A 25,156-nucleotide genomic window follows, 5' to 3' on the forward strand; every position below is an offset into this window, starting at 1 on the left:
CCCCTCCAACCCCAAAGTGGCGGTGGCCGCAGGCATGGCCACATGACGCGCGATGGAGGGTGGCACACGCGTTCCTGGCAGCCGTCCCGGCGGGCGGGAGCAGGCAGCCCGCAGGAACCCCCGCCGCCCGGCCTGAGGCAGCGCTTCGCCCGCCTCGGCTCCGTCAGCGGCGCCCGGCCGCCGCCCCGCCCCGGAGGCGGCACCGCCGAGAGAGGCAGCACCGGCTGAGGCGGCTTCGCATCGCCGCTCGCCGCACTCGGCAGGATTTGTCCGGGGAAGGTGAGCGGGACAAGCCCGGAGCAGCGGCGGCGGCGGCAGCGCCGGGAGCCCGGCGAGGCCCAGCGGTGGCCGCGGGGGGAGCGCGCAGGTCCCCGCTGCGGGAGGGAGAAGGGGGCAGAAAGCGGGGAGAAAGGCGGCTTTTCCCGGGAGCCGCGGGGAGCGTTTGGGCGGAACTGCGTGCTCGGCCCGGGGCAGGTGTGCTCCGGCCGTGGCCGTGGCCGTGGCCTGAGTCACGGCGGCCGCACCGCAGTGCGCTGCGCGGGCCGGGCCGGGGCCGAGGGACGGAGCGGCCGCGCACGGCGGTGGAAGGCGGCCAGGAGGCACCGGCAGCTGCCCCGCCGCGCCCGGGCACCGCACGGGCTCAGCCGCTCCCCGCGGGCAGGCGGCTCGTGGTCCCCTTCCCCCTGTCCTCTCCCTTTTCCCCCCCGTGCCGGCATCTGCGATGACAGCAGCGGCGGGTCTTGTCCGCCTGCCTCCTCCCAGGTGGGACTGCAGAGAAATTCTGTCTCACAACCGGGCACTGAGCCTTCCGCGCTGTGGCAGTCGCTGTTTCTTGTCATTGAGATGGGTCGGATGCTTTGACTGATACGACTAATTTAGAAAATTCAGTTTAGGAGGCGTTTTCTCCTTTAATTTCTGCTAAGCCACTTTGTGAATTGCTGTTTATAGATGTAGTAATTGTTTTTAAAAGGTCGGAATTTCCTGATGACTCACACAGAAACAATTATTTTCCCAAAAAATAGATGCATTGAATTACTACTGTTTTGCTGGCTCTGATAATTTTTATTCATTTGCCTTACATTTATGCTGGTCATGACTTGGTGTTGCTAAAAGGCAAAGCTGTTTTTGTCTGCTGACACATAGGTGACTGAGGACTCCTGGAAGATGGAAAGATTCCCAGGGTGGTTCTGTTTGCTGTCTAGAAGGGCTCTTGCTGTAACATCAGACTTGACAGTGCTGCTACAGATCCACATCACTGTGGGATGAGCCGCTGGCCTTGAAGGCCTTCTTGCAAAGTTGTTTACCCCAGAAAATAAGCTCATCTTGCTCATTATGGTTCTGGTTTTTATAGTTTCCCCTCTGCTCAACAGTAAGTCATACAGAGAGGAGGAAAAAGAGAGCAGGTTAGTTTTCTAGTCATTGGGTGGGATTTCTTAAGGTTCTTTTGGATAGGTTTTGTAGGTTTTGTTTTTTTTGTTTGATGAGGTTTGGGGTGTTTTGTCAGTAGAAAAATTAAGTAGACTTAAGGTTGAGAAGCATTTAAATACTCTTTTGCTGTGAACCCATCTTGTCAAGTCCACAATCATTGTCCTGGGAGGAAAAAGCTCTGTCCTAACATGGTTAAGGTCTGCCATGCTAAAATCTTAGAGTTGCAGGCAGAATTAAGAGCAGTGACAGTTTTACTACAGTTTTATCAGATGTAAACTTGTTTTAGGAATACCTTTAATATTTTGGAACTTTGAATGCCACTTGGGCTTTAAAGACAAACATAAATCATGTCCTCCTAGCACAAGTGTGGTCCCTTTCTCCCTGCTGTGTCAGCTTGGTGCCTCCTCAGACTATCCCACTCTGCAGTGGCAGAGGTTTTTCAGTCGGAGCTGTGATCGTAGCGCAGACTCTGCCTGCAGAAATCTGTCTGAGAACTCCTGCTTTAGAGCTGCCTATGTTTAAAAAAGTCCTGACCTTCCCATCTCACTGCTGCCTACGGATTGCAGCAGCCATGGAGACCTGAGCCACTGCTGCAGGCACTTGGTGAGTTATTGCCTGTGTCAGTCCCTCAGTGAGAGGGAGAAATTTTGGGAGAGAAGAGGCAGAAGCTCCTGCAGAGCAGCCAAACCTCTTGCAACCCCATGAGAGAGGAGAAAGGAGAGCAGTCTGGCTCCAGGGTTACTGGTGAATTGCTGAAAGAGAAAAAGCATTTGAGACCTTTCTTTTTGTGAGGTGCATTTGTAGCTGTGAGAAATTGGGAGGCCTGTTGAATGGTGTAATCAGAGAGGAGGGAGGAGACCCATCTGAGCCTGTCAGGGCTCCAATATCAGTTCTGAGAATAAAAATCCCGTTCTCAGAATAAAAATCCTCCCTTGGAAAGCGCAGTTATTTTTCTGTCTTGTGTTTCCCTGCTTTTCCTGGACAGTGCTTTCAATTTTATACTGAAACAAGTCTTGAAACCTTGGTTCATTACCGGGCACTTTGCTCTTAAATAAATAAACTTGTAATATCTCTTTATGCCCTCAAATTAGGGAAGAAGCATGACCAAGATGAACTGCATCCTGCTGAGTGCCTGCATTGTTCTGATTAATTTTTGTGGCTCTGGTGAGTAGAAGAAAAGGACTTTGTGGTTTAATGTTATGGCAGAGGCTGAGAAAATCATGGAAAAAATGCCAGAGGGAGTAAAAACAGCGAGATGAGAAAGGCCTGGATTATTTAATACCACTGTGGGGAATGTCAGTAACCATCCAAGCAGGGTTCAGTTTCTGTTCTGATTGTCTTGGGTCAAGACAATCAGAACAGGAGATTCTCAGGAGAGAGAATTGGGGGGAGGATGTGGTGCTGCTTAACACAACAGAAAACTGGTATTTTGCTGCTAGAAAATGGGATTCCTCTTGTGTGAATTGGAAACTCGTGTGTAGTATGAGAGAGAAAGGGGATAGAATTAAAAAAATGGATAGAATAAAGCTCAGCTGCAAGTATCTGTCATTGCCTGGAAAAGGCAGTCTTCAAGAGCAGATAAAAGGAGCAAACTAATATCTTGTTCTGCAGGCAGATAATGGTGTTTTTAAAAGTGACATAAATACATGCTTCAAGATGTGCCTATCAAAATTGCCAGCCTCAATTGGTGCACTGACATAAGCTTGTCAATTTTAACTGAAGTCTTGAGTTTAACAGTTTTAACTGAAGTCTTGAGCTTAATAACCAGGCATATGTTTTGTGACAATTAGATGCAGATAAGTGATTCTTCTTCTTTTTTTTTTTCTTTTTTTTTTTCTTTTCCTTTTTATTGCTGCTGCTGCTGTCTCAGTAGTTTATTAGTTCATTACTCAGTGAAGATAAACCCTTGTTGTCTTAGGTTATGCCTTAAGATGTTACCACTGTGACAACAGCCCTACCCTGTGCAGGACCAACAGCACCTGCTTAACGACTGAAGACACTTGCTTGCAGTTGAAATTTGGTATGTACAGTGTCCCACAGACCTAAAATAAACCCACTTGGATCAGCTTTCATTGCCTGGCCACCTCTAATCTGGCCCTAGCATGCATATCTCAGCCTCACTGAAAAGGAACTTGCACATAATCTTGAAGGTCATGCTTATATCCAAGCAATAACATAATGATTTAGATGTGTGAGTTGTAGCTATACAAGCATGTTTATTCAGATTTAAAAAATAAGGAAACAAACAAAAACCTACACAAGGGAGCTGTAAAAAAATAAAGACAGCACTGAATTTCAAACACAAGTTGTTACCCTATTATAACAGATAAAGGATGTGTAGCTCACAAAATAAAGCTGCAGATGAATGGCTCAGTCATTTATGAATTGACACTATTAAAATAAATTCTCTTTTCCTGAGAGTGAAGTGATTTGTGCCTCAGGATGGACATCTCCAACTAGATCAGGTTGCTCAGAGTCTGGCTTTGAATGTTTCCAGGGATGGGACATCCACCACTCCTCTGGACAATCTGTGCCAGTGTTTTACCACCCTTATCTACTCTTCCAGCTCTGTCTTCTGCACATTCTTCACTGAGAGCCTTGTCAAGTGCTGGCCCAGGCTGCTCAGGGCAGTGCTGGAGTCCCCATCCCTGGAGGGATTTAAAGGCCATGTGGATGTGGCACCTGGGGACATGGGTTAGTGGAGGGCTTGGCAGTGCTGGGTTAAAGATTGGGCTTGATGATGCCAGAGGTCTTGTTCAGCTTAAATGGTTCTGTGAATGCAGGCTGAGCTGGCTGGTGATGCCAGGTATCACTCAAGCTCCACCCTGTATTTCCCAGTGGGTGAATTGGATACACACTGCTAAATTGCTAGTGAAAGCAAATTTGGAAACTTCTAAATGCTTGAACTTAAAAAAGGAAGTGCATAGCTGTGGCAAAAACAAAACTGTAGGGCTGATGCTGGGGGCATAAATGGCCCATGAACTGCAAGACACAAGACTTTACAAAAAGTGTCTCTTCTGGGGAGGGTGAGAGGCCAAGCCCAGAGATCTGTCCCTGAAATTTCATGTCAAATTCTCATTTCCAGTTTGCTACGAAATTGGGGGTACATTTTCTACCTTATTAGCCACTGCTGTGCAGGGTGCTGTGGGTGGGACTGTGGTCAGACCTTCCACTCTTTGCACAGAATATTTCTTGGTAGGAGGTTTGTGCTGGATTTGTGCAACATTTCTAGGTGTGGAGTCAAAGAACCAGACCATGCAGCTTCCCCCTCCCTCCACTGCCCCCTGATGCTATGGCAACAGAGACCACAAGGCCTCCATCCAATTTCTGTGTTTACACCATGGGCCCTGTCACAGACTGAGCTTTGCCTTCTCCTCACAGTTTTTTTCTCTAACAGTGGCAGTCTAAGCACTGCTTCTCTCTCCGTACCAAAAATGGTGTTACTGTCAACACTCTCTTAATCTGTTTAATCTTTTTTGTTCCATAGGTAAATTGAGAACTTTCTCCTGCTGGAAGACATCCCAGTGCAATGTGAATGAAATTGCTGATTCCTTCCTGCTGGATAATTTTGAATTCTTTTGCTGCCAACACGACCTGTGCAATGAGGGTGCAATTACTGGGGTTAACAAAGCAGCCTTCAGTGTTGCTTCTGTAATGGCCATGTTATGGATGCTCCTGTAGTAATCCTGATTTGTAAGATGTCCTTTTAAGATGAAGTCACACAAAATCATTAACTCTTTTCTATATAGCATATTTTTAGCTCCTGTCCATAGGCAGAAACATTCCCATGTAATTTTGTTTCCCAAGGTTCTGTCTGTTAAATCACTGCCTCCATTCATGGGAAGGAGATGTGTGTTGTTACCACTTAGTGGGTCTTTTGATCTGTCCCCCTGCTCGCGGGGAAGATCATCTCTTGTGAAGTCATGCTACTTGTGGAGAACCTGGGCAAGCTCCAGTGGATGATGTGAAGGAGAAGGAACACTACAGCTTTTCTGACACTGTTGAGTCAGGGATGGACGAAATGACTCCATGGTTTAGAAGGAGAAAAACAGAGATCCTTTGTTAAGGATCCTTTATTAAGAGGTAGCGTGCTTTTGTAACCAGGATGGCTAAGGTGAAATCTGATTGGTCTCAAAGTAAAAACATTTCACACTCTTGGTGAATAGCACACTCTGAAGGTACATATCGATAAACAACATGAACAGAAAGAGAGATAATAATAGATTTTATTCTTCCTTTCTGAGTTTCTCAGGCCTGAAGCCTGGGAGAATTATCTTCAAATGAACTGAGAATCTCCACACTTTTCTGCTGGAAACTGTCATTTTTTTCCTGTCTCATAAACTGTCATTATTTTTGGTTGGCATTTCTGTGGGTTTTGATTTGTTTTGCTTTGGATCCTCCTTGTCACAACCAAGCAGGGGATTTGCCCTCAACACAAGAAGTGTTGGATCATAAGTGTACCTTGCTGCAGTCTTTGTGATGAATATGGAAATATTCAGTTTCAAGTCATGTAAACACTTTGTTCCCATCACTGTACCTTTTTTTTTCCTACAAGCCAACGATATAACCTTGTCAAGTGCTGTTATTTTGGGAGAAAGCATCTACATTTCTTAAGCCAAAACCAAAATATTACTATAAGTGAGAAACACTTCTCATTTTTTTTTAAAATATATATATTTCTGTGAGCATGTAGACAACATGTGATAGCTTCTTTTTGGATTTTCCTCATACATTATCCATGCTTAGGACTTTAGGTGAGCATGTGCTTTGCACTGGGTATTTATTGGTATACTGAGAACCAATTATAAAATGCTGAGGAGTTGAAATGGCACATGTAGGTTACTTCCCCACCTAGTTAGCTTTTGGGTTTTGTTGAAAACAGCGACATGTAAACTTAACCCTTCAAGCTTCCACCTAAGTGTATTAAAATCTTGCAGAACTTTCTTTCATCAATGCCAATGCACAGTATAGGTGTGTATTTATATAGCATGAATAATACCTGCTCCATCTGTAGGTGTGAGAGATCAAAATCTGAAATACTTACATTGCTCTGCTCTGTGGTGGAGACAGACCTTGGGACATCTCTGGGACCTGGGGACCCTCTCAGTCAGATGGGATGCCAGATCCTCCTTTTTCTTCTGGAGTTGCTGGCATATCCCTGCCAGAGTTGTGTCCATTGCCAATGGGATATCCTCTTCCTGGGGACCCTCACTTGTGCTCGTGACACCAGTTCACCAGTCACAACAAGGGTGTTGTTCCAAATCCCTGATTGTAATCCACAATGTACCTTTTGGTTGAGCTTATTGTAGCTATGAAAGTGTCCTGGGATCTCTCCCATCACTCTTAATTACAGAAGTTGTCCTGTCTTTGATAAATAAAAATGTTAAAAAAGAAGAATGTGGAGTGTGTGGTGATTTATTGGTATTTACAGCTGGACAGAACTCCACTTGTTTCCATGGGAGGTGCATCCATGCTTCCCATCCAGAGACTCAGCAGGTTCCCAGTAGACTTCTCTCCTTATTTTTATTTCCCACCTGATTAAGAACAGACACTGGAAGACAGCAATTTCTGCACAATGACTTTTTCCATTGCTGCAGCACCATTTGTCAAACTCAGGCTCATTTCTGGGGAAAAAGTATTAAAGCACTGACTCAGTATAAAACGGGAGAAGCTTTGTAGCAGAGAGGTATCTTTTGTTGGACAAGGTGATAGATTCCTTATGCTTAAATCATCCTGATGGCAGCATTTTTTCTCTATAATATTGTCAATGTCTCTTTTTTTTGATGGTGGTACTTTTAAACTTGTTTCATTGATGTATGGCCTGCATATATAAAATATGCAGCCCGTACAGCATATTTTTGTTAAGTGCAAAAAGAAGCTCTGTATTTTTTGTGTCTAATCTTCAAGCAATCATTTTTACTATTTCTTTTGATAGCCTTGAACACTTTGCTAAATTATCATACCTTTTTGTTTCTCTTCCTGAAGCAGCCTTAGCAATGAGCCCTTGTGTTTTAAATATGTTAGTTTCTTTTTGTAAAGATCAACCAGAACATGATTTAATTCCTGTAAGGTTTGCATTTTCTGAGTCTGGCTCTGCTGGCTGCTGAGCTCTCTCCTGCTGGTTGTTGAACAGTGACTGCTCCTTGAACTTTGGCATTTCTCCCCCTGCTGCTGCTATGTTGTGCCCAGATTTGCTGGCTCATCCACAATGAGGACCATTAAAACCAAGAGGAACATGAAAACTTCAGTTCAAGTATCAAAATACTGAAATTTGTTTAACTCTGAGTCCACCAGGACTCCCAAGTCCTCTGCAGAGCTGTTTTCCCCTGGTCAGCCCCCAGCCTGTGCTGGTGCCTGGGGTGATTCCCAGCATTTGGGGTGGGTGTCACAAAGCGGTGCCTGAAACCCAGGGACCCCTGGCTTTGGGCCTCCCTCAGTGGGAATATCAGCCAGATGTTTTGTGTGGCTCAGCTGTGTCCTCAAGACCCAGGACGATGCAGAACAAACGCGGGCTGTGCCGCGGTGCAGAGGTGCCTGTTGCCCCCTGCAGCGAGTGCTGGGTACCTCGTCACTCTTGCCGGGGTCGCTTTCGTTTTATTTTGTAATTCTCTGAGTGGTTTGCTCTGCTCTGCATTAGTGGCATGACTAAAACCCCATCCTTTGAATGGGCTTTCTGTGCCACTACACATAATTTATGTACCAATGGTCATCAGATCGTCCAAGAATATTCTCCCCTTCATCTATTTCTCAGTCGCTCTATAACCAGCAGACCGGCAGTCTTTTTTTTTTTTGGTGGGGGGGACGACACAAAATTATACAGGAACAAGAAGGAGCAGGTAACAAATGGAAGCTTCAGCAACAGCAGGAATTCATTCCTGTGATCTGTTTTTAGCACTGATTCCTCCTCCAAGTCCTCATGGTGGTGACCAGGTGTACATTGACTTGAATTTGGGAATGGAGAGAGCTTGGGAGCCTCCTGGTACTGGCAGGAATGCGGGGCTGATACACCTGGTTGAGAAGAATTTGGCTTTATCCCTCATCAAAGACGAGGTGGGATGTCTCTGTGTTATTTCAGGATGCAGGAAATTGTGAAAAGAAGCAGATTCATGGGGAAAAAAACAGACAGGCAGAGCAAGCAATTTCCTCCCACTGCTTTTTGGTGTGAGAGGAATGAGGAGGCTGACCAGTGAGCAGCTTTATTTTGTAAAAAGGAGTAGCTAAGACAACAAAATAGTCCCAGCAGAGAGCTGCACATGAAGTACCTCGCTGTGGCACTAACTGGGGCATCTGGATACTGCTGTTATATAAATATTAAAGGCACTGAACAACAGTGGTGTTCCTCCAGCTGGAAGAGAGTTTAATGTGTCTGAATCTCTGTGTGTCTCCAAGGGCTTGGATCTCACTGGTTAATACACTCAGTCCTAAGCTGGCATCACAGCAGGGGAGTTTGGCTGTGCCTAAACATCCAAGAAAGCCTTGTCTGTGAGATCCCCATGTTTATTGAGGCAGAAACAATCACACTGCACTTTCTGACTCCACACAAGGTGAGTATTGCACTAACAGCACAGTAGTAACACCATTCTGCATTTTAGAGGGGGAGAAGGGAGTGACTGATTGGCTGTGAGATCCCCAAAAGAAGTGTGTTGTCATCTCCACTCCCATCCTTCCAAGAATAATTTATACATTGGGATAAAATGAAGACCTGCAGATGATTTTATTTTTATGGGTATGACAACTTACAGCATAGGGAAAACTGTCCTGGAGCCTAGGAAAGGGCAAATTAAAAATACTTTTGGTTTCTTCCTCCTAAGTGGAATGAGTAAAACCAAAAGGGTTTGGAGCAAAGTTCCCCTCCCAAGTAACAAAATCTCTGCATGTGATCCAGTGTTGGTTCTATTTAAGGGATAAGCAGTCTTGCATTGATTTAGATGCTTCTGAACCCATATCCCAGCACCTTGTGAGTCCAGCTGAGTTATTCATGGCACACTCGTGCTGTTCAGGAACAACAGCTTCACCATTCCTCACTGCACAGGGTAGGTTTGGTGCTTGATACAATTCAAACCTGCCCCTCACACCATTTTGGTAGATAGGGATGGGAGTGAAGCACCTGCACTGCTGTTTTCTCCTCTCTCACAGGTATTCAGAGATGCTGCTGTGGGGCAGGTTTGGAAAAAAGCTATGGAGACACTGCAGGACGGGGATAAAATCCCAAAGGTTACAGGTTGAGAGGATGGATGTTGTGGCCAGATTCACAATGGAATTTGTTTCGGAGACTGCTGCAAACCACAGAAACGTTATTCTCCAGAGGATTCTCCAAGGAGTGCTCCGTGCCACATGCAAGCCTGTGGTTCTGGAATTCATTCCATGCTCAGACTGCTATTTCCAGAGATGCTCACGTCTTGCAGGGATCTTCAGGCACCCATCATCATCAGCTGTCATGTTCCTAAGTGGCCAGGGCTTGGGTGAGAACATGCACAGTGTCACCGTTCAGATCGCATCGGACAGGAACAATGTTAAGAGTGCTGCACCAGGAAAAGATTAAAGAGATTAAAATGACACAGCCACATCTTGAAATCAAATTACTTTTAAGGTCTGATGGGTTTCTTCTTTCCTGCTCCCAGTCACGGTAATGCTGTAGGATCCTGTGAATTGAGGTTCATTCTCTGTTCTGTGGGATGAAGTGATGCTTGCCTGGGGAATGGTGGGGCTGTAGCCCAGAACCCAGTGCCACTTATCTCCAGAAACCTGCAGTTTGCACACAGATAAAAAGACTACCTCAAAGATTACAAAATGCAAAATATAAATGGTGCTGCTGTCAGATAGGAGGCACAGCTTCCTTTTGTACCTGCATCTTTTACCCTAAAGAAAGCTGGAGGTGGTTTCCTTTTTTTTTCTGCTTAGAAAAAGGATTTTCAATCCATTCCTCTCCCTGAAAGTGAGATCAATGCAACTATTGTTATGAAATAATAATACATAATAATACAGCAGCCAGTTTTTCTAGTATGAAAATGTTTTAACTTTATTTATAAATACCTCTCAATTACATCATACACTGCAAGGTACTGAGCTGGTGGAATTTTACTGGAGACTTTGGCATTGCTCATGTGGAAATGTAACAAACTGAAGGACAGTCTATACTGGAACGAAGGCCTTGGGGTAAGAGCTTTAAATTAAAGGAAGGTGAGTATTGAGAGTAGACATCAGGAAGAAATTCTCTCCTGTGAGGGTGGTGGTGAGGCGCTGGCACTGGTGAGCAGTCAATAAACACGTGGTAATATGTAGGGAGACCCATGTCTGGCTTGTAGGTCCCTGCTTCCTCACAATAAAACGGGAAAAAAGTTCGGGAATCCCGGGAGATCAGACGGCCTCCGGGCCAGAGCGCCGTGTGGGAGGCGGCCAGTCCTCCGCGCCGGTAGGAGGCGCTGCGGCGGGGGCGGAGCCGCTCCCAGCGGGCGCGGCCGGGGCTGCGGGGCCGCAGAGGCGGCGGCGACGGGGCCGCGTCGGGGCTGAGGGGGCTCGGCGGGCTCGGGGGCCGCGGCCGCCCCCCCCTCTCCCATTGCCGGGCGCCGATGGAGCCGGGCAGGAGGGGGTGGAAATGTGGGAAAGGGTGGAAATGGCTCTTTGGAGTTCCCCACATGCACCTGCGCTGCCGTGATCTGCGGTTTCTCCGTTGGGTCACTCGTACAAAATAGTGCTTCCCTTGTATTATATATATATTTGTATGTAATATATTTCTTATGGAAAGTAAGTAACAATTCATATTAATATGTAAGTGTGGTCAGTGTGACTAAGGGATCGTGTTTATAACAGGTCCAAGTAATAGCTATATGAAAGCCTCAGTATATTTTTACAGGGTGTGTGTGCTTTGGTTAACACTGCTTCAGTTTGTGCTGTGTGCTGTTTGTCCGTGCAGATTTTGGCCAAGGTTTTGTCCAGAAGCTTTTAGTCCCTATAAGGCACAGACTTTTTGAAAATAAATTTAGTTTGTTCAGCAGAAGAACCAGCATCTCGGTGGGCAAAAGCAAAAGTGTGCCGGTACTAGGAGAAACATACACTAGTGTGTATGTTGCCAACACAAAATTATTTTGGGGAATGGTTCTAAAATAATATTAGGCTTAGCTGGGTTGTTACACAGTTTGTTTGCCTGCTGTAGGCCTGTGGCAGAGAGGAGGGAGGACCATTAAATAAAAATTGTTTTCTTTCAGTGTGTATGTTGCCAACACAAAATTATTTTGGGGAATGGTTCTAAAATAATATTAGGCTTAGCTGGGTTGTTACACAGTTTGTTTGCCTGCTGTAGGCCTGTGGCAGAGAGGAGGGAGGGGACTGCCATCACCTTCCTTAGCAGTGAGAGCTGGAATGAGCTGCTGCCCAAATCTGTCATGTGCCCCTTGTGCTGGGCCCTGTCGTCTCTGACTCCGGGGACCGAGGAGGCTGGAAAGTGCCCAGATGAATAATACAAGATTAGTTTTTTATTTTTTTTAGCTGGATTTGGCTGCAGCTGGTAGGGAATGAGTTAGGAAGGCAAAGCTGCTGTTGGGGCTTTTCTTTTTGGTAACGTCCTGTTGTGATCAGAGCTGAAGCCTCAGTTGTACTTTGAGCATTTGGAGAAAGTTGTTTTATAAAATTAAGCAGCTTCTGTTGTGTCTTGTGGAAGTTGTGGAAGATAAAGAGTTGAGGGATTGCAGCTTTAACCAAAGATTGCAGCTTTAACTTGATGTCTGTACCCCAGAAAAAAAGCAGAACCCATCCTTCGTTGATTTCATGCCTGGTAAGAAAAGCCTGATCAGTTTTGTTTCCCAGCTTGATTTGGAAAACTTGTCAGTGTTTAGGGTCACTGATGTAAATAAAAAAAACACCAGGAAGGAACAGTTGAGGTATTTGGGTAGGAATGCGGGCAGGTGAGTCCAGCAAAATGATTCTGTCAGTCAGAGCTGGGAATGAGCTGAAATATTTACAAATGCACCACCGTGTTCCATTTAGTGAGTCATTCTGGCCTCTTTGTACCTGGGTGACCCTTTGGTGTGCCTGGAAGTGAGCTTTTCACTGGGAACAGGTTTGATGTTACAGCTCTGCAGTAGTTATGAGAGGAGGGTTTTACTGACAGGTTCTGCAATTCCCATCCCCACACCCATGGCTCGTTTGCTGATTTTATTGTTAGGAGAGATCTGGAGGATCCAGTCTGGAATTGTAGGTGATGTGGGCCATAGGTTGCAGTCTGTGATTCCTAGATTGAGCTTTGGAGTGATGAACTGCTTTAAAAGCAGCCTCTGCTATCAGGCTGCATTCTTTCAAAGATAAGCTGTGTGCTCGTGCTTACTATAACCTGCTTTCCAAATTCAGGCCTGGTCTGTGCGTGTGTGCTTCAGGAGTCTAATACAGAACGGGAAGGACACAAGATTTTCCTCTGGGTGTTGCTAATTGAGAGTGACAATTACTGAGCAGGTGCAGTGCTGGTTGTACTTTTCAGATGAGCAGCAGTCACAGCAATTCAAGCAGTTTGATGTTATTTAATGGTTTTAGCCTTAATGTGTGATTTTTTAGAAATGTGTGTTGATGTAAGCCCTGCTTTCCTGCAGTGACAGGCAGTGTTTAAGGTCAGGTTAAATATTAGCAAACTATATGTGGTTTGTGTCTTCTATTTATATGTTGGAGAGGCAGCTGTGCTGGATAATACTTCTTGGCATTTACTCTTTAAAGACTCCTCTGGATGATTTTTGGAATTATTGGCATTTTACTGACTGGCGGTTTTTAGAAAAGGCACGTTATGCATATTTTGTACATAATGAGAAGTGTTATTTCTCAACAAGTGGTGGTGTAGTGGAGATCAGAGGTGCTGTCAGAACTGAGCAAATCACTCTCAAGCATTTCACAACGAGATACATAGAAGTGTGAATTAATTATAGTTATTTGAGTCCCTTATACTTACTGTGGTATTATTTAATTTATTTTTCTGTAGCCATCGTGGAACTATGTGGAAATGGGGTAGTGGAGATGATTCTCCTTCCAAAACACCAGTAAGTACTGAATTACTGTTAATATCTTTTTAAGACTCTCTGACACAGAGGCTCTTTAATTTTTTTATGCACTAGCTGTATGTATTTTCTCTTTTATAAAGCAGTTGTTTGACTAGTTTTACCATGACAGTTCTAGGGCTCTAAAAGTCGGGTTGTGTCCTTGTTTCTTATCTCCTTGATATTTAATCTCTCGTGCCTTCCACAGCTGTTGTGCTTGTCCTCACTCTGCTTATCCTGCCTTAAGGAAACATCTGTAGGAGTTACATAAGCTCCATCCTCAGGGTATCTTTGGGTAGAGTAGGTTCAATATCAATATTTTATGGGTAGTTATTTTATTTAGCAGCACTGCTGGCTGTCACAACACAAATCAAGGGAATGAGGAAGTTCAGGTGTTCATACCTAGAATGCCTGGATGGTTTTGCTGTGTTTCAAGCCAAGCTTGCTAAAGCAGCTCATAAGGTTTAGAATTCCATGTGGCTTGGTAAAACCAGCCTGCTGTAAGTGTATATAACCCATGGAAGTTTTAGCATTGCATTTGCTGACTGTTGTAATGAAGTGGGACACGAAGTGCAGGCGCTCGAGGAGCGGTGCAGTGTGTGCCCCACTTGGCTCTTTGGAAGCACCGTGGATCTGGCCAGGCTGAACGTTCCCCTGGATCTCTGCAGGCTGCGGGCTCCAGGGACGTGGGAAGCGCGGCCGTGACGGATCTGACGGAGCAGCTGACGAGCACTGAGCAGCTGCTGGCACAGCTCAAGGAGCTTGTCAGGGAGAAGGATGCTGAGCTCCGGAGCAAAGATCTTCAGTTAAAGGTACTGAGCATGTGTTCATGTCGTAACCATTGTTTAAAATCCCCCTTCCAGTTCTGTTTGTCACGTTTTGCAAGCTGCTAGTCTGTTACAGCAGCTCTGGGATGGTCACAAGGAGCTATTCTGGGGTCTGGACATTGCTGCATGTTCCCAGTGTGTGTTCTGTTCCAGGACTGAGCTAGAAGGAATTTATCTCTAATATCCTGAAGGCTTTTTTGGAGCTTTGTTACTCTTTTTAAAAAAGTCATAAGGTTGATCTCTTCCTACGAGAGATTTCTTTCTGCCCTTTTTATCTGTGGATGTGAACAGCCAAGTGTTAAAATACTCCATGTTTTAAAACTCATTGTATATAGAGATCTCTAAAAAAAAAACCGAGCTTTTATCCTGAAGGTGTCTGTCTTTTTGTATTTTTTATGAAAAAATAATTCTTCTCATTAAAAAATCAAGCCTAGAATTTGTGTTGCTATGAAAAAACCAGGGAAATTTATATAATAAGATTTTGAATTCTATACAGTAGTAATCACCATGTGCAGAAAGTTTAAATATAGAAGAGAATATTTAAATAATGAAAATGAAACACTGTAGGGAAGATATTTTTTGTTAATCACTTCCGATTTCTCCCTCTGTCATTTTTTTTTATGGAAGAATTCAAGGAGGCAGTTGTCCACGTAGCTAATTTAGTCTGTCATGACTTTGATGTTTGTAGGAGGAGAAGGAATCTGCTGATGCCAAACTTTCCAAGCTGAAGCTGCAGAACAAAGCCAAGGTTGCATCATTAACCTCGCAGCTGGAAGAACTTAAGAAGCAGTTACCAGTGGCAGGAGGCTTAGAGGCCAAAGCAGAACCAAAAAAGGTAAGGTGTTCTCATACTTGAAAGCAGATACAATTTCTGGGATGCTGTAGGCTGTTTCCTGTGCTGGACTCAATGGGGAAATTCAAATTTTGAGCTGAGTCAGGTTAGGATCAAGGTTGACTGAGTGGGTGCTGTCAATTCATCTGTGTTTCTATTTAATTCTTTTATTTTTCAATAGAAATCCAGAAAATTGCACATTCCCTTCAAATTGTTTTAGTAAAAATTTCTCACTCCTTCATCCTATTAGCAACTCAAAGTTTTGACACATGTGAATCAGGCAGATAAGGTTTGGAGAAGAAATGAAAACAAAACCTGTCTTGTTCCTTAGGAAATGTATAACTGTCCTTACTAGCAAAATGTAAATTAAGTGCTGGAAAGTGTCAGGTGTTTCACTGTTAACAAGAGAGTCTCAGATGTGTTTGTAGTAACACCGGTGTGCAAGTAGACTTGTATTTCTTTGGAGCAGGACTTGATATAGCTTCTAAAATAACTTTAGTGAGGCTTTAGTTTTTCAGGGAGTTTTGTATTTTAAAGCTGTGCTTTAAAATTTGTATTTTAAAGTGTGTGTGCTACACTTGGCAGATTGAGTTTCAATTGCCAGAGAAAGTGAATCTCCTTGCTGCACATTCCAGTCCACTTTTTAGCAGTAATTATCATTAATAATTTAAATACAAAGACTTTTATAAGCTTAATACAAATTCTGTGCCAGCTTCTACATGGAATATTAAATGTAGAAGAGAACTGAAACAGAGTCTGTGAGTAAAGTCTGCTTTTTTCACCAATATTATCAGACTAAGTAGAGGTACATAATCCAGGGGTTACCTGTCCAATGCAAACCTCCCCGTTTTTGCAGGCATCAAAAGATGGAGACCAGGAAAATGCTGCAGCCAATCGGGGGAAAATATTAGTGCTGAGAAGGAGAATTGAAGAGCTGGAATCCCAGATCACACAAAAAAATGAAGAATTACAGAAAAAGGTGGTGTTTTGTATGACATGACTTTTCACCTCCGTGGTGTAGGATTATGTTTGAATATATTTATTTAAGTATATATTTAATTCTGTGCTGCTGAGCAGCCATTCTGGGAGTTTTCTACTGAGGAATTGTTATGTTACAGCCTCAGCAAGGGCAGTGGGAATTCTGTCATTGTGCCTTCAGTGAACAGGAAATCCTGGATCAATGGAGAAGGATACACGAAGACGCACTCTGTGGATCAATGTTGTATTTAAATCTTGCATTTTGAACAAAAGTACTGGTTTGCTTCAATTTTCCTCATTGAAAAAATAGGTCATAAGAGGGGGAAATGTAGGCAAGGGCTGATTTCATGTTGTGGTGTTTTGTGGACATAACTTCCCTGGGGATGGTGGCAGGAATGGGAATGCTGCAGAGTTTGAGAGAAAGGCTCAGTAAATAATGATTACACTCCAAACAGAACAGTTATACATCTGATTGTAATTTTTGGAGTACTCTAACACAGACAGTAAGGAAATTATGCAGACCATTCTTCTGTGGTGGAGATGGAAGCACAGACCACAAACAATTCTGCCTTTTCACCTCAGGATGCTGAGCTGGAGGCGCAGCGCGGCCGTGGGGCTGACATGGATGCCATGCTGGCAGAGAAGGAGAAGAAGCTGGCTGAAAGGGATGCTTACATCAGGGATTTGCAGGTGGCCTGTGGATCCAGTGATGCTGCCACTCAAATGTTCCTGCCCAATGAAGAACTGAAGGTATGTTAGCAGCTCAGTTATAAAGTCTCTGTAGAGCTTACAAGGAACCAATGAATTGTGATATGTTACTTAATCAGTCCCTCTCTGAAATACAGTCAATTCATGTGAATAAAAATTCTTTATTGACTATCCTAATTTATATATATTTACTTGCTGATTATTTTGTTCTTACCAGGGAGAGGCTTCATGATTGCTGTATCATTTTTCTGCTAATTGTCTTTTGGTTTGCATTGTAAAGAACCAGCTGGCAACTAAAGAGTCATCACTGCAAAGCATGGAGATTCTGGTGCAGAACCTTACCAAGAAGGTGGGAGACAGTGAGGAAAAATGCAGCTTGTTCCAGGAGCAGATCGAGAGTCTGAAAAACATTCAAAGCAAGGAAAGAGAGCATTTCCAAGGAAAAGAAGCTACATACATGGAAAATGTAAGTAAATGCAGGATTCCAAAAGTTATATCCAGTTCTTAGGAAAAGTAGAATACAGGTGTTTGAGGAATAGGCTGCCATTTGGGCTTAGTTGTTAGGAACTTGCTAGGAATGAACGTAAGTGACTAATTAGTGTATTTAATGTTACTGGAAGCAAAATTCAGACTTAATTTGAAATCCATTATCTTTCTGTATCTTTAGTTAGACAGTTCAGTGTGGTTTTACTATAGCTTGTGGACTGTTTTCATATTTATTTTCTTTTTCATTTTAGATACGTCTGTTTCAAAATATTATCCAGGAAAAGGAAAAGGAGCTGGAAGCACAGAGAGAAAAACATGAGCAGGAGCTTTTTAGATTAGCTGCTAAATCTGATGCAAGTGCTGACCTAGAACAGGTATGTTGCTCTGGAAACTCAGCAGCTTGAATCTGGAGTCATGTAATTACTAAACTCTGTGACACAGTTCAAATGTCTGGTTGGGAGAATAAAAATAAATTTTTTATAGATTGCTTGATTATTTAACTTTTTTTTTTTTTTTTTTGGTAGCTACTAAAGGCTTTGAAACAGAAGCTCCATGAAAAGGAAGAAGTCATGCTGGGAAGGACACAGGTGATTGATGTCTTGCAAAAAGAGCTGGATGCCAAGGACCAGCAATTGAAAGTAAGAAGTGCCATAAGTAGTAGTACAGGTATAGTGTTTGACAATGGTAGGAAAAATACTTTGCAATGAAATTATAAATGGGTTTTGTGCTGTTTTTTTGTTTGTTTCTTTGGTTGGTTTTTTTTAACAGGAGATTAATGAAAACCTGAAACGTCTTCTGTCTGAAAAAGAGAACCTCCAGTCTAAACTGGATGCTGAGAAACATGTAATGAGAGCCCAATTAAAAGACATGATGGAGAAACATGAGCTTGAAATGACAAAAGTTAAGGCGAAATACAATGCTGAACTGCATGAAATTCAAGAGAAACATGAAACTGAGCTGCAAGAGAAGGACCAGGCCCTGGTTCAGCTTCAGAAACAAGTGGCAGAGTTGAGTGCTGGTGGGCAGAGTAACTCCAAAGAAGTCAAAGATCTGGAATCTATAACCAAAGAGAAGATGGAAGAATTGGAAGGTATCCTATTTAAACAGTTGTCACTGACAGTATTAAAGGTTTCTTTGCCTCAGACTTCTACGTGTTTTGAGCCAATTTCTCACTTATTGAAATTAGAACTACATGAAATTTGATGGAATGTTATTGCCACAGTAATTAAAGGGATCAAGTGCTATAATAATGAGGGTTAGAGGATTACCAAGATAATCACATGAACTGTAAATTTCTCACTGTGTCTTATTCTTATATTTTTTCATAAATGCTGTTGTCTTGTGTGTGTAACTTTCAGTTGCTAAAGGAATTACACACAAGGTCTGTATGAATAATCTCTCTACAGTTTTAAGTAATTCCTGCTTCTTTTTTCTTAGTCCAAGTGAAATTGAAAACAGAAGAGGCCAGCAAATCTGAAGCCAAGTTTTTGAAAATGAAGGCTTGGTCTAAATCAAGAATCAAACAGCTGGAGGATGAACTGAAAAATGTATGTGTAGCTTTGTGTTTAAGGCTCTGTGTCTTTCTCCAACTACTGTGCTTGGAGTTTTGATTAGGAAGAAGTAAACTGTGGCATAAATAGAATATTAAAACAGTTTACTTTATGAATTAAGGTATGAAAATGGAATGGACATAATGTGTTGATAGAAGATGTAGTTTAAATAAAAAATAGTACAAATTGTGTTACCAGCATTCAGGAGTAAATTTGTTAGAGAGAGCTGCTGTATTGCACTTTAAATATTAGAAAAACAGCTATTCTAGATACTACTAAAGAATAAGGAAAGAAAATGACTTTGCTGTGATTTTGCTGTGTTTGAAACCCCCATAACTCTATTTTCTTTCAGTTTTCCTCCAAAAACAATGATGTATCTGCCTTAAGCAATCGTGTGTCAGAATTAGAAGTTGAAAATGAAGAACTACAGTCAAAACTGCAGTCATTGCATGAAATTGGAACTCAGAATGGTAAAAGAAAATCTTTTGCAGATGATCCAAAGCAAAGAGGCAAAAATAAATTATTTGTGTCCTCATGAACCAAATTTGTTCTGTTTTTGTAGAAGAACTGCTGAAAAAGCTCGAACTCTATGAAGAGCAGCAGAGGAAGCTGCAGGCTGATCTTGACCAAGTTACAAAGAGAGCAGCTTCACAGGTTGACTTGAAAATTGATTTGCATGAGTTATTGATTAATGGTGCTAATTAGACTTTGAAAAGTGTGTCAGCTGGATTTTCTGAGAATTAATTTATTGATAGACGGAATTGTCAATGGCTATTCAGTTAGAGAACACAATGACAAGTTTTGAATTACTCAGAAAGATTGATTTCTACCTAACTTTGCGCACACTTTAAATTACATTTTTCCAAGCAGTTTGCTGTTTATTTAGTTATGTTTAATGTGAGTCATCAAAGTGTGGCTGTTGTTTTGTAGACAAAATATTTTTAATACTTTGCGAGTTTGTGGGACTTGTTTTTCACATAATCTGCAATACCTACAATCTGCATTTACCAATTTCATAGATTTTAATTTAAGTTAAATGGTGAATTATGGTGGTTTGCCAGCTTACAATGTATTTACATTTGCAGAGAGGTGTGGTAAATTAATTTTAATACAGAATGTCTCTTGTTAGGCCAGTGAATCAGGTAGTGTGGATGAACTGCAGAGTCAGCTCTTGGAATGGCAGGAAAATGTCCCAGAGTCAGAGGAGTCCCGGGATCAAGTCCGAGAAGAGAAATCTGCCATGGCCTTGAGAATGGCTCAGATTGAGGAGGAGAGAGAAGGTGAATTATTTTATTTCCAATTCAACAGTCCTGTTTTTGTAGGTCTGTGTGTGTCAGTTATGCTTCAGGTCGAATTGATAGCACACCACCATGACTCATTTCTGTAGTCATAGAATATGTATAGTTAGTGAAATTGCTGAAATTTGCAATTTCTGCTTTTTCCTATTCCCTCAAGTTTGGTTTTCATATATTCACCTTGTTTTATATAATTTTTATTTAGTAGATGTGCTGTTCTGTTTGCTATTTGAGCTGCTGCTTTGTAAGACTGCTTGACAGGCTTATTGTCTGCATATGAAAAGTGGTAAAAATGATAAAAAAAATCATATTTTACCAATAATAAATAGTTCCCCATTGAAATATTAAAGCTGCCTGCCTAGAGAACTGGTAAAAGTGTGGGGGACTAGAGTGTTGGTTTGAATTAGAGGAATGAAGTTGGTACTTAAGCAAAATGTGCCTGGCATGGAATTTCTCTTTAGGAGATGTCTCATTAATTCTGTTTAGGATATTTAGTGATCTGTTAGTAGGTGCCACTTGTATGGGCCAGCTGAATAATTCTCACTGGCTTGGAGATGGTTAAAAACATCAGATTACCTACAAAAAATAGCATTTCAAGTAATGTCAGGTTTTTGAGCTTTCTAAATTGTTAATTAATCAGCTGTTGAGAAACTGAAGTTGCTTCTATTAAAGTTTATAAAAGTCTGGTTAAATTTTAGATAGCTTTTACTGCTCTTTCCATGCCATCTGAACTAAATTGCAAGTTTTGTCCCCTTAGTTAACTGCATGGGGAATAATGGCAAATTTTAATGCACAGGATCTACCATCATAATTAATCCAGTTAGTTAATTTGGGCCTTCTCTTTTCAATCAGCAACTGAATTATTTTTCATTTCCATGATCCATTTGAAAGTTCAGTAAGCACAAAAATGTTTTGTGTAAGCACAAAAATGTTTTAAGGATCATGTCTCTTCTGTTTGAAGGATTTATGGTTTGGTGTTGAAAGGGAATAATACCCTTCCATCAGATCTACCTGTTAGCACATCTGTGCTGGCCACAGAGCCACATGCAATATTAATAACACTTGTAAAATTTCCTCTGCCTCGGTCCAGGTTTAATTTTGCATTTTTTTTTTCCCTTGGGAGTAGCATGATCTTTCTGTTTCTTTTTTTCCTGCCGTTCCACCTGGTGAGCCCTGAGCGTCCCTTCCCCCTCCACTCCTACCCTCCACTGCGATCTGGGCAGCCAGGGAGAACAGTTTCCCATCAGTTTTGTGCATGCAGGTTCCTGCAGCAATGGCCCCTTGGAATGTACTGTTGCTGATTTCTCCAGCTCTTGCTTCTTGTGGAGAAAATTGCCGACAGTACCTTGCAAGGTTTGCCATTGATGGTTTGTGGATTTTAGCAATATGTGTAACAACTGCTGGGTTTCAACTTGAGTTTCTCCTGCTTTGCACTACCTGTTTCTTCTTTTATCTTAATGAAGTCATCTTCATTTTTTCACTTCACATTGTAGTAACAGCTGGCTCCATATTTATGTTTTATGTAGAGACAAATTTCTTGGCTTGCCACAAGTGGTTGTGACTAAGTAAGAATCAAATTAATTCTTAGTACTATCTGAAATTCAGTAGTATTTAAAACAAAAAATCCATCCCATAAATTGCTGAGCTTGCATACATTAATATTAGCTACCAACCATATGTAAGTAACATGTAGCATCAGTAGTGGCTCAGGGAGGTACAGACATATCATAGTTTGTTTATATGCAGTGTGTGTCTGAAAAAAGGTGTTCTGGGAAGTTTTTCAGGTTTTTGTGTTAGGTAATTGCAAATTAAAAGCTTCCTAAGCTGCTGTGAAACATTAGAAAATGTATTTACTTACTTATTGTTAAAGCAATGCTCAATTCAACTGGAAGTGTTTTAACACTTGTCTCAGTGTGCTAAATCATTCTAAAGCTCCAATTTCTATACTTCCATTATTTTGTGACAGTTGTAATTTCACTGGGTTTTTTTCATCATCAGATACTTAGGAGCCTAAATATGTTGGGTTCCTATATTACAGTGTCAGAGGAGGAGTTAAATTTTTACCTGGAATAGATGTTATTCTTTGAACCCCTTAACTGGCAGTTCCTGTCAACAGAGATTTAAGGCCTGTAATCAAAATTTAATTTTACATTTAATTTTACAGCCTTGAAAAGGTATGCATAATGATAAAAAAGGTATGCATAATGATAAAAAAGTGTAAAATCTAGAAAATACACAAGGGTGTTTAAAACACTTAGGAAGTGACAGTGTAAGAAGCCGAAGTGTAATTGAAATCAGAAGTATAAACCAATTTATCAATCCCACTTGAAAAGGGTCATTGTTTTTTCTTTACCTTTTTTCCCCACTAATCTTTTCTGACAAGACATTAGGGGTGTAATTTTGGAATATTACAGGAAGAATTTAAATCTAGCAGATTCTACAGAATTGTGAGTTAAGGAAATCTGTGCTATAAGTAATCTTTGGCCAACTCAGATGAAAGCAAGGTATTCCTTGTAGGGTTGAATCTCCAAATAGTTCCTGGTGTTGACCTCACAGATGCATTGACATGAATTCTCTGAGTTTTGTGTGCTGTGAGGACAACTGTGGATTCATGTGGTTAAACTGAAAGCCAAGTTTGTAATTATCCAATTAATGTAACTTTCAATTAAAATATGGAGCCACCTTTACTTTCTCTCCCTTTCCCTGGCTGTGCTGTTGTGTCTGCTTTGCATGGAACGTGTTGTTTCCTAATCTTTACCTCAAACATGTTTTGTCGTATCACAAAACAGATGGGAATGCACTTCAGATGACAAATCATTTCTAACAATGAACAGGATGCATACCTAAGCTTTCATATTCTCAGTTTATTCAGTGTTTATTTACTAGTGATTCTGTATTTGTCCTGAAAAGAATGATACTAATTTGTGATAAGATGGTTTGATGCCAGTTTGCAGTGTAACACATGCTTGTGACTTCCTCAAATGATCTGGCTTTAGAGCTCGTACTAAAATTAAAGTTTTTATAAAAATGAATGTGCTTGTTGAGAATAAAAAGGCATCAGCTGAAAAAGCTGTGTTTTTCATCATACAAATTAGGCATATTTGAACCTGGTAAATTGAATTGAGATGTAATTTGGCATTTTGATTGATTGGCTTTCCTTCTTAGTATGGTTAAACCTCCCCCTTTCCACCCTCCTGTATAAAGTCTTCCTTTAGAGGCTGATGAAGAAGTGAAGTTAGACTTCAGTTTGCTTCTTCTTAGTGAGATACTCAGACTTTATGTTCTACATAGCAGTGTTGGAGGGAAATCACAAGGTGAATGCAGTGGATTTTAATCTTTAATCTTGTTCCTGTCAGTCATTTGTAGGGACTTCACCCTGTCCCTGATCTCTTTTCATGTAGTAGTGTCTGATATAAATGTAAATGCTTTCCTGTGGCACAAAACTGATTGAGGATGACTGGTTCTTTCCTGGCTGCTCCGATCCAGCCATAGTCTCAGGGCAGCAGGAGCTGGAGGAGGAACTGGCCACAGTTCAAGGAATGGGCAGGCTGCAGCAGGCAAGAAGAAAAGGCAATCAGACCAGCAGGAAGCTGCAGGTAGGTTCAAAGAGATGTGAGTTTATTTTTACCTGTCTGTTAATAAAAATGTGGAAAGTACTGTTATTTATGTGGTGCTTTAGTCTTTAAAACATTGGGAGCTTAAGAACATAGATTGGAACTGAAAACATGGATAAATGTAATGATCGTGTACATAGCCAGAAGATGAGAAATTCCAATGGCATCACACCTCTTACTCCTTTCCCCTGGAAAATCACAAGGTTTTCTCTGGAGTAATTCCCATGCCTGAAGCCATGTGCATGCTTCAGATGTTAATGTTTTTGGCTTCTATAAAATCTTTACAAATCTCTTCGCTGGTGGAGCTTTACTGAATTATTAGTGCCACTTCATTCAGCTGGACTTCTAGGTAGGTGGTGCTGTACCTTGCATGAAAAAATGGTAACGTTTTTAAGAATTAGGATCTCATTGTCCCATTAACAGACTGTTGGAAGAAGATAATTAGTTAACTGATACTTCAGAGAACTCTTAACTTCAGAAATCAGGGCACTAATTAAGATATCTGAGCGCTGTTATCCATTAGCTTCTCAGATAGCCAAGGGTGTTTTTAAAGGCTTGCAGGTGTCTTAAAAAGCCTGGCTTCTCTTGGAATAATAGCTGGAAGCTGGGGAGGCCACTCTAGTTCACAGCAATCCCACATACTTGCATTTAAGATCCTGAATCAGTGCTAAGTTCTGGAATTTTTATTGAAACTGTGGTTTTAGTAGCAGAATTTATCCCTGCTTGCTTCCTTCTTTAACTTAAACTTCCTTCTCATCTTTTGTGTGTAGGAAGAATTCCCCTTCGATGGCAAACAATGCTTCCAAGAACTGAATGTCACCTTGGATAGCACTGACTCAGCTGAAGGAGAAAACATGGGAGGTTGGTGGCCAGAGTACCCTTCACCCAATGCAGGTGTGATAGCGACTAGACAGTTGATGAAAGCATGCACACAGCATCTGCATTTTGTGTCTATTTTCGTTTTCAAATTCAGCTAACAGCCCATTTGTGGTGTATTCTAATCTTTGTTGGATTTTTTTGCCTTGTGTTTTCTTCCTTTTTGTTTCCAAGCATGTGCGTGCTGGATGAACTGCCTAGTTCTGGCTCACAAGTGCAGCGTCAGTGTGGCTGAGCACTGGAATTGGATGAGCTTTGATGCCCATCAAATATCCCATGTGGCAAAATCGTGTGTTTGTTTTAAGTTATGAGCTGTTCCTGTGAATGTGTTTCCAGTTTATATCACAGTTATATTGCAAACCAGAATTCCATTCCACTGCTGCTTAATTTAAAAATACAATTCTCAGTTTTTAATGCTGATGATTTTATACCAGTGGTAAAGATTGCAAATACATCTTATTGTTAAGATGGAGTGGGCTCACTTGCAAATTGTCAGTCCAGGCCAGTTTATTAATAATTACTTAATATATGATCCTGCAAGCACCTGA

At 41.9% G+C, this 25,156-nt stretch overlaps 2 protein-coding genes across 6 annotated transcripts in view; both read left to right on the plus strand.

The window, feature by feature from the left end:
- Window positions 1–51: 51 nt before the first annotated feature.
- CD59 (CD59 molecule (CD59 blood group)) lies at window positions 52–6,822 on the plus strand. 2 transcript variants are annotated; one of them, XM_041459181.1, is made up of 4 exons: window positions 52–279; window positions 2,520–2,592; window positions 3,347–3,448; window positions 4,916–6,822. In XM_041459181.1, the coding sequence occupies exons 2-4, from the start codon at window positions 2,529–2,531 to the stop codon at window positions 5,107–5,109; spliced, it is 360 nt and encodes a 119-aa protein (XP_041315115.1). In that variant the 5' UTR covers window positions 52–279; window positions 2,520–2,528; the 3' UTR covers window positions 5,110–6,822. The 2 variants fall into 2 exon arrangements, with proteins under 2 accessions (XP_041315115.1, XP_041315116.1); XM_041459182.1 differs by lacking the exon at window positions 52–279 and adding an exon at window positions 286–762.
- Window positions 6,823–12,295: 5,473 nt separating this feature from the next.
- The window catches only part of LOC121349087 (golgin subfamily B member 1-like), a 32,660-nt gene continuing 19,799 nt past the window's right edge, over window positions 12,296–25,156 (plus strand). The window contains exons 1-15 of one of the 4 annotated variants that reach the window (XM_041459176.1): window positions 12,296–13,445; window positions 14,111–14,254; window positions 14,958–15,104; window positions 15,958–16,080; window positions 16,662–16,829; window positions 17,068–17,253; window positions 17,525–17,647; window positions 17,798–17,911; window positions 18,042–18,363; window positions 18,711–18,820; window positions 19,176–19,293; window positions 19,386–19,477; window positions 19,953–20,103; window positions 23,605–23,714; window positions 24,503–24,626. In XM_041459176.1, coding sequence (XP_041315110.1) covers window positions 13,401–13,445; window positions 14,111–14,254; window positions 14,958–15,104; window positions 15,958–16,080; window positions 16,662–16,829; window positions 17,068–17,253; window positions 17,525–17,647; window positions 17,798–17,911; window positions 18,042–18,363; window positions 18,711–18,820; window positions 19,176–19,293; window positions 19,386–19,477; window positions 19,953–20,103; window positions 23,605–23,714; window positions 24,503–24,626 — 2,077 coding nt within the window. In that variant the 5' untranslated portion in view covers window positions 12,296–13,400. Of the gene's footprint in view, window positions 13,446–14,110; window positions 14,255–14,957; window positions 15,105–15,957; window positions 16,081–16,661; window positions 16,830–17,004; window positions 17,254–17,524; window positions 17,648–17,797; window positions 17,912–18,041; window positions 18,364–18,710; window positions 18,821–19,175; window positions 19,294–19,385; window positions 19,478–19,952; window positions 20,104–23,604; window positions 23,715–24,502; window positions 24,627–25,156 lie in introns of those variants that run through there. The other 3 variants (XM_041459177.1, XM_041459178.1, XM_041459179.1) reach the window with 3 other exon arrangements.

This window comes from Pyrgilauda ruficollis, unplaced genomic scaffold (assembly GCF_017590135.1).
Source record: "Pyrgilauda ruficollis isolate IOZ18807 unplaced genomic scaffold, ASM1759013v1 scaffold132, whole genome shotgun sequence".
Classification (NCBI taxonomy): domain Eukaryota; kingdom Metazoa; phylum Chordata; class Aves; order Passeriformes; family Passeridae; genus Pyrgilauda; species Pyrgilauda ruficollis.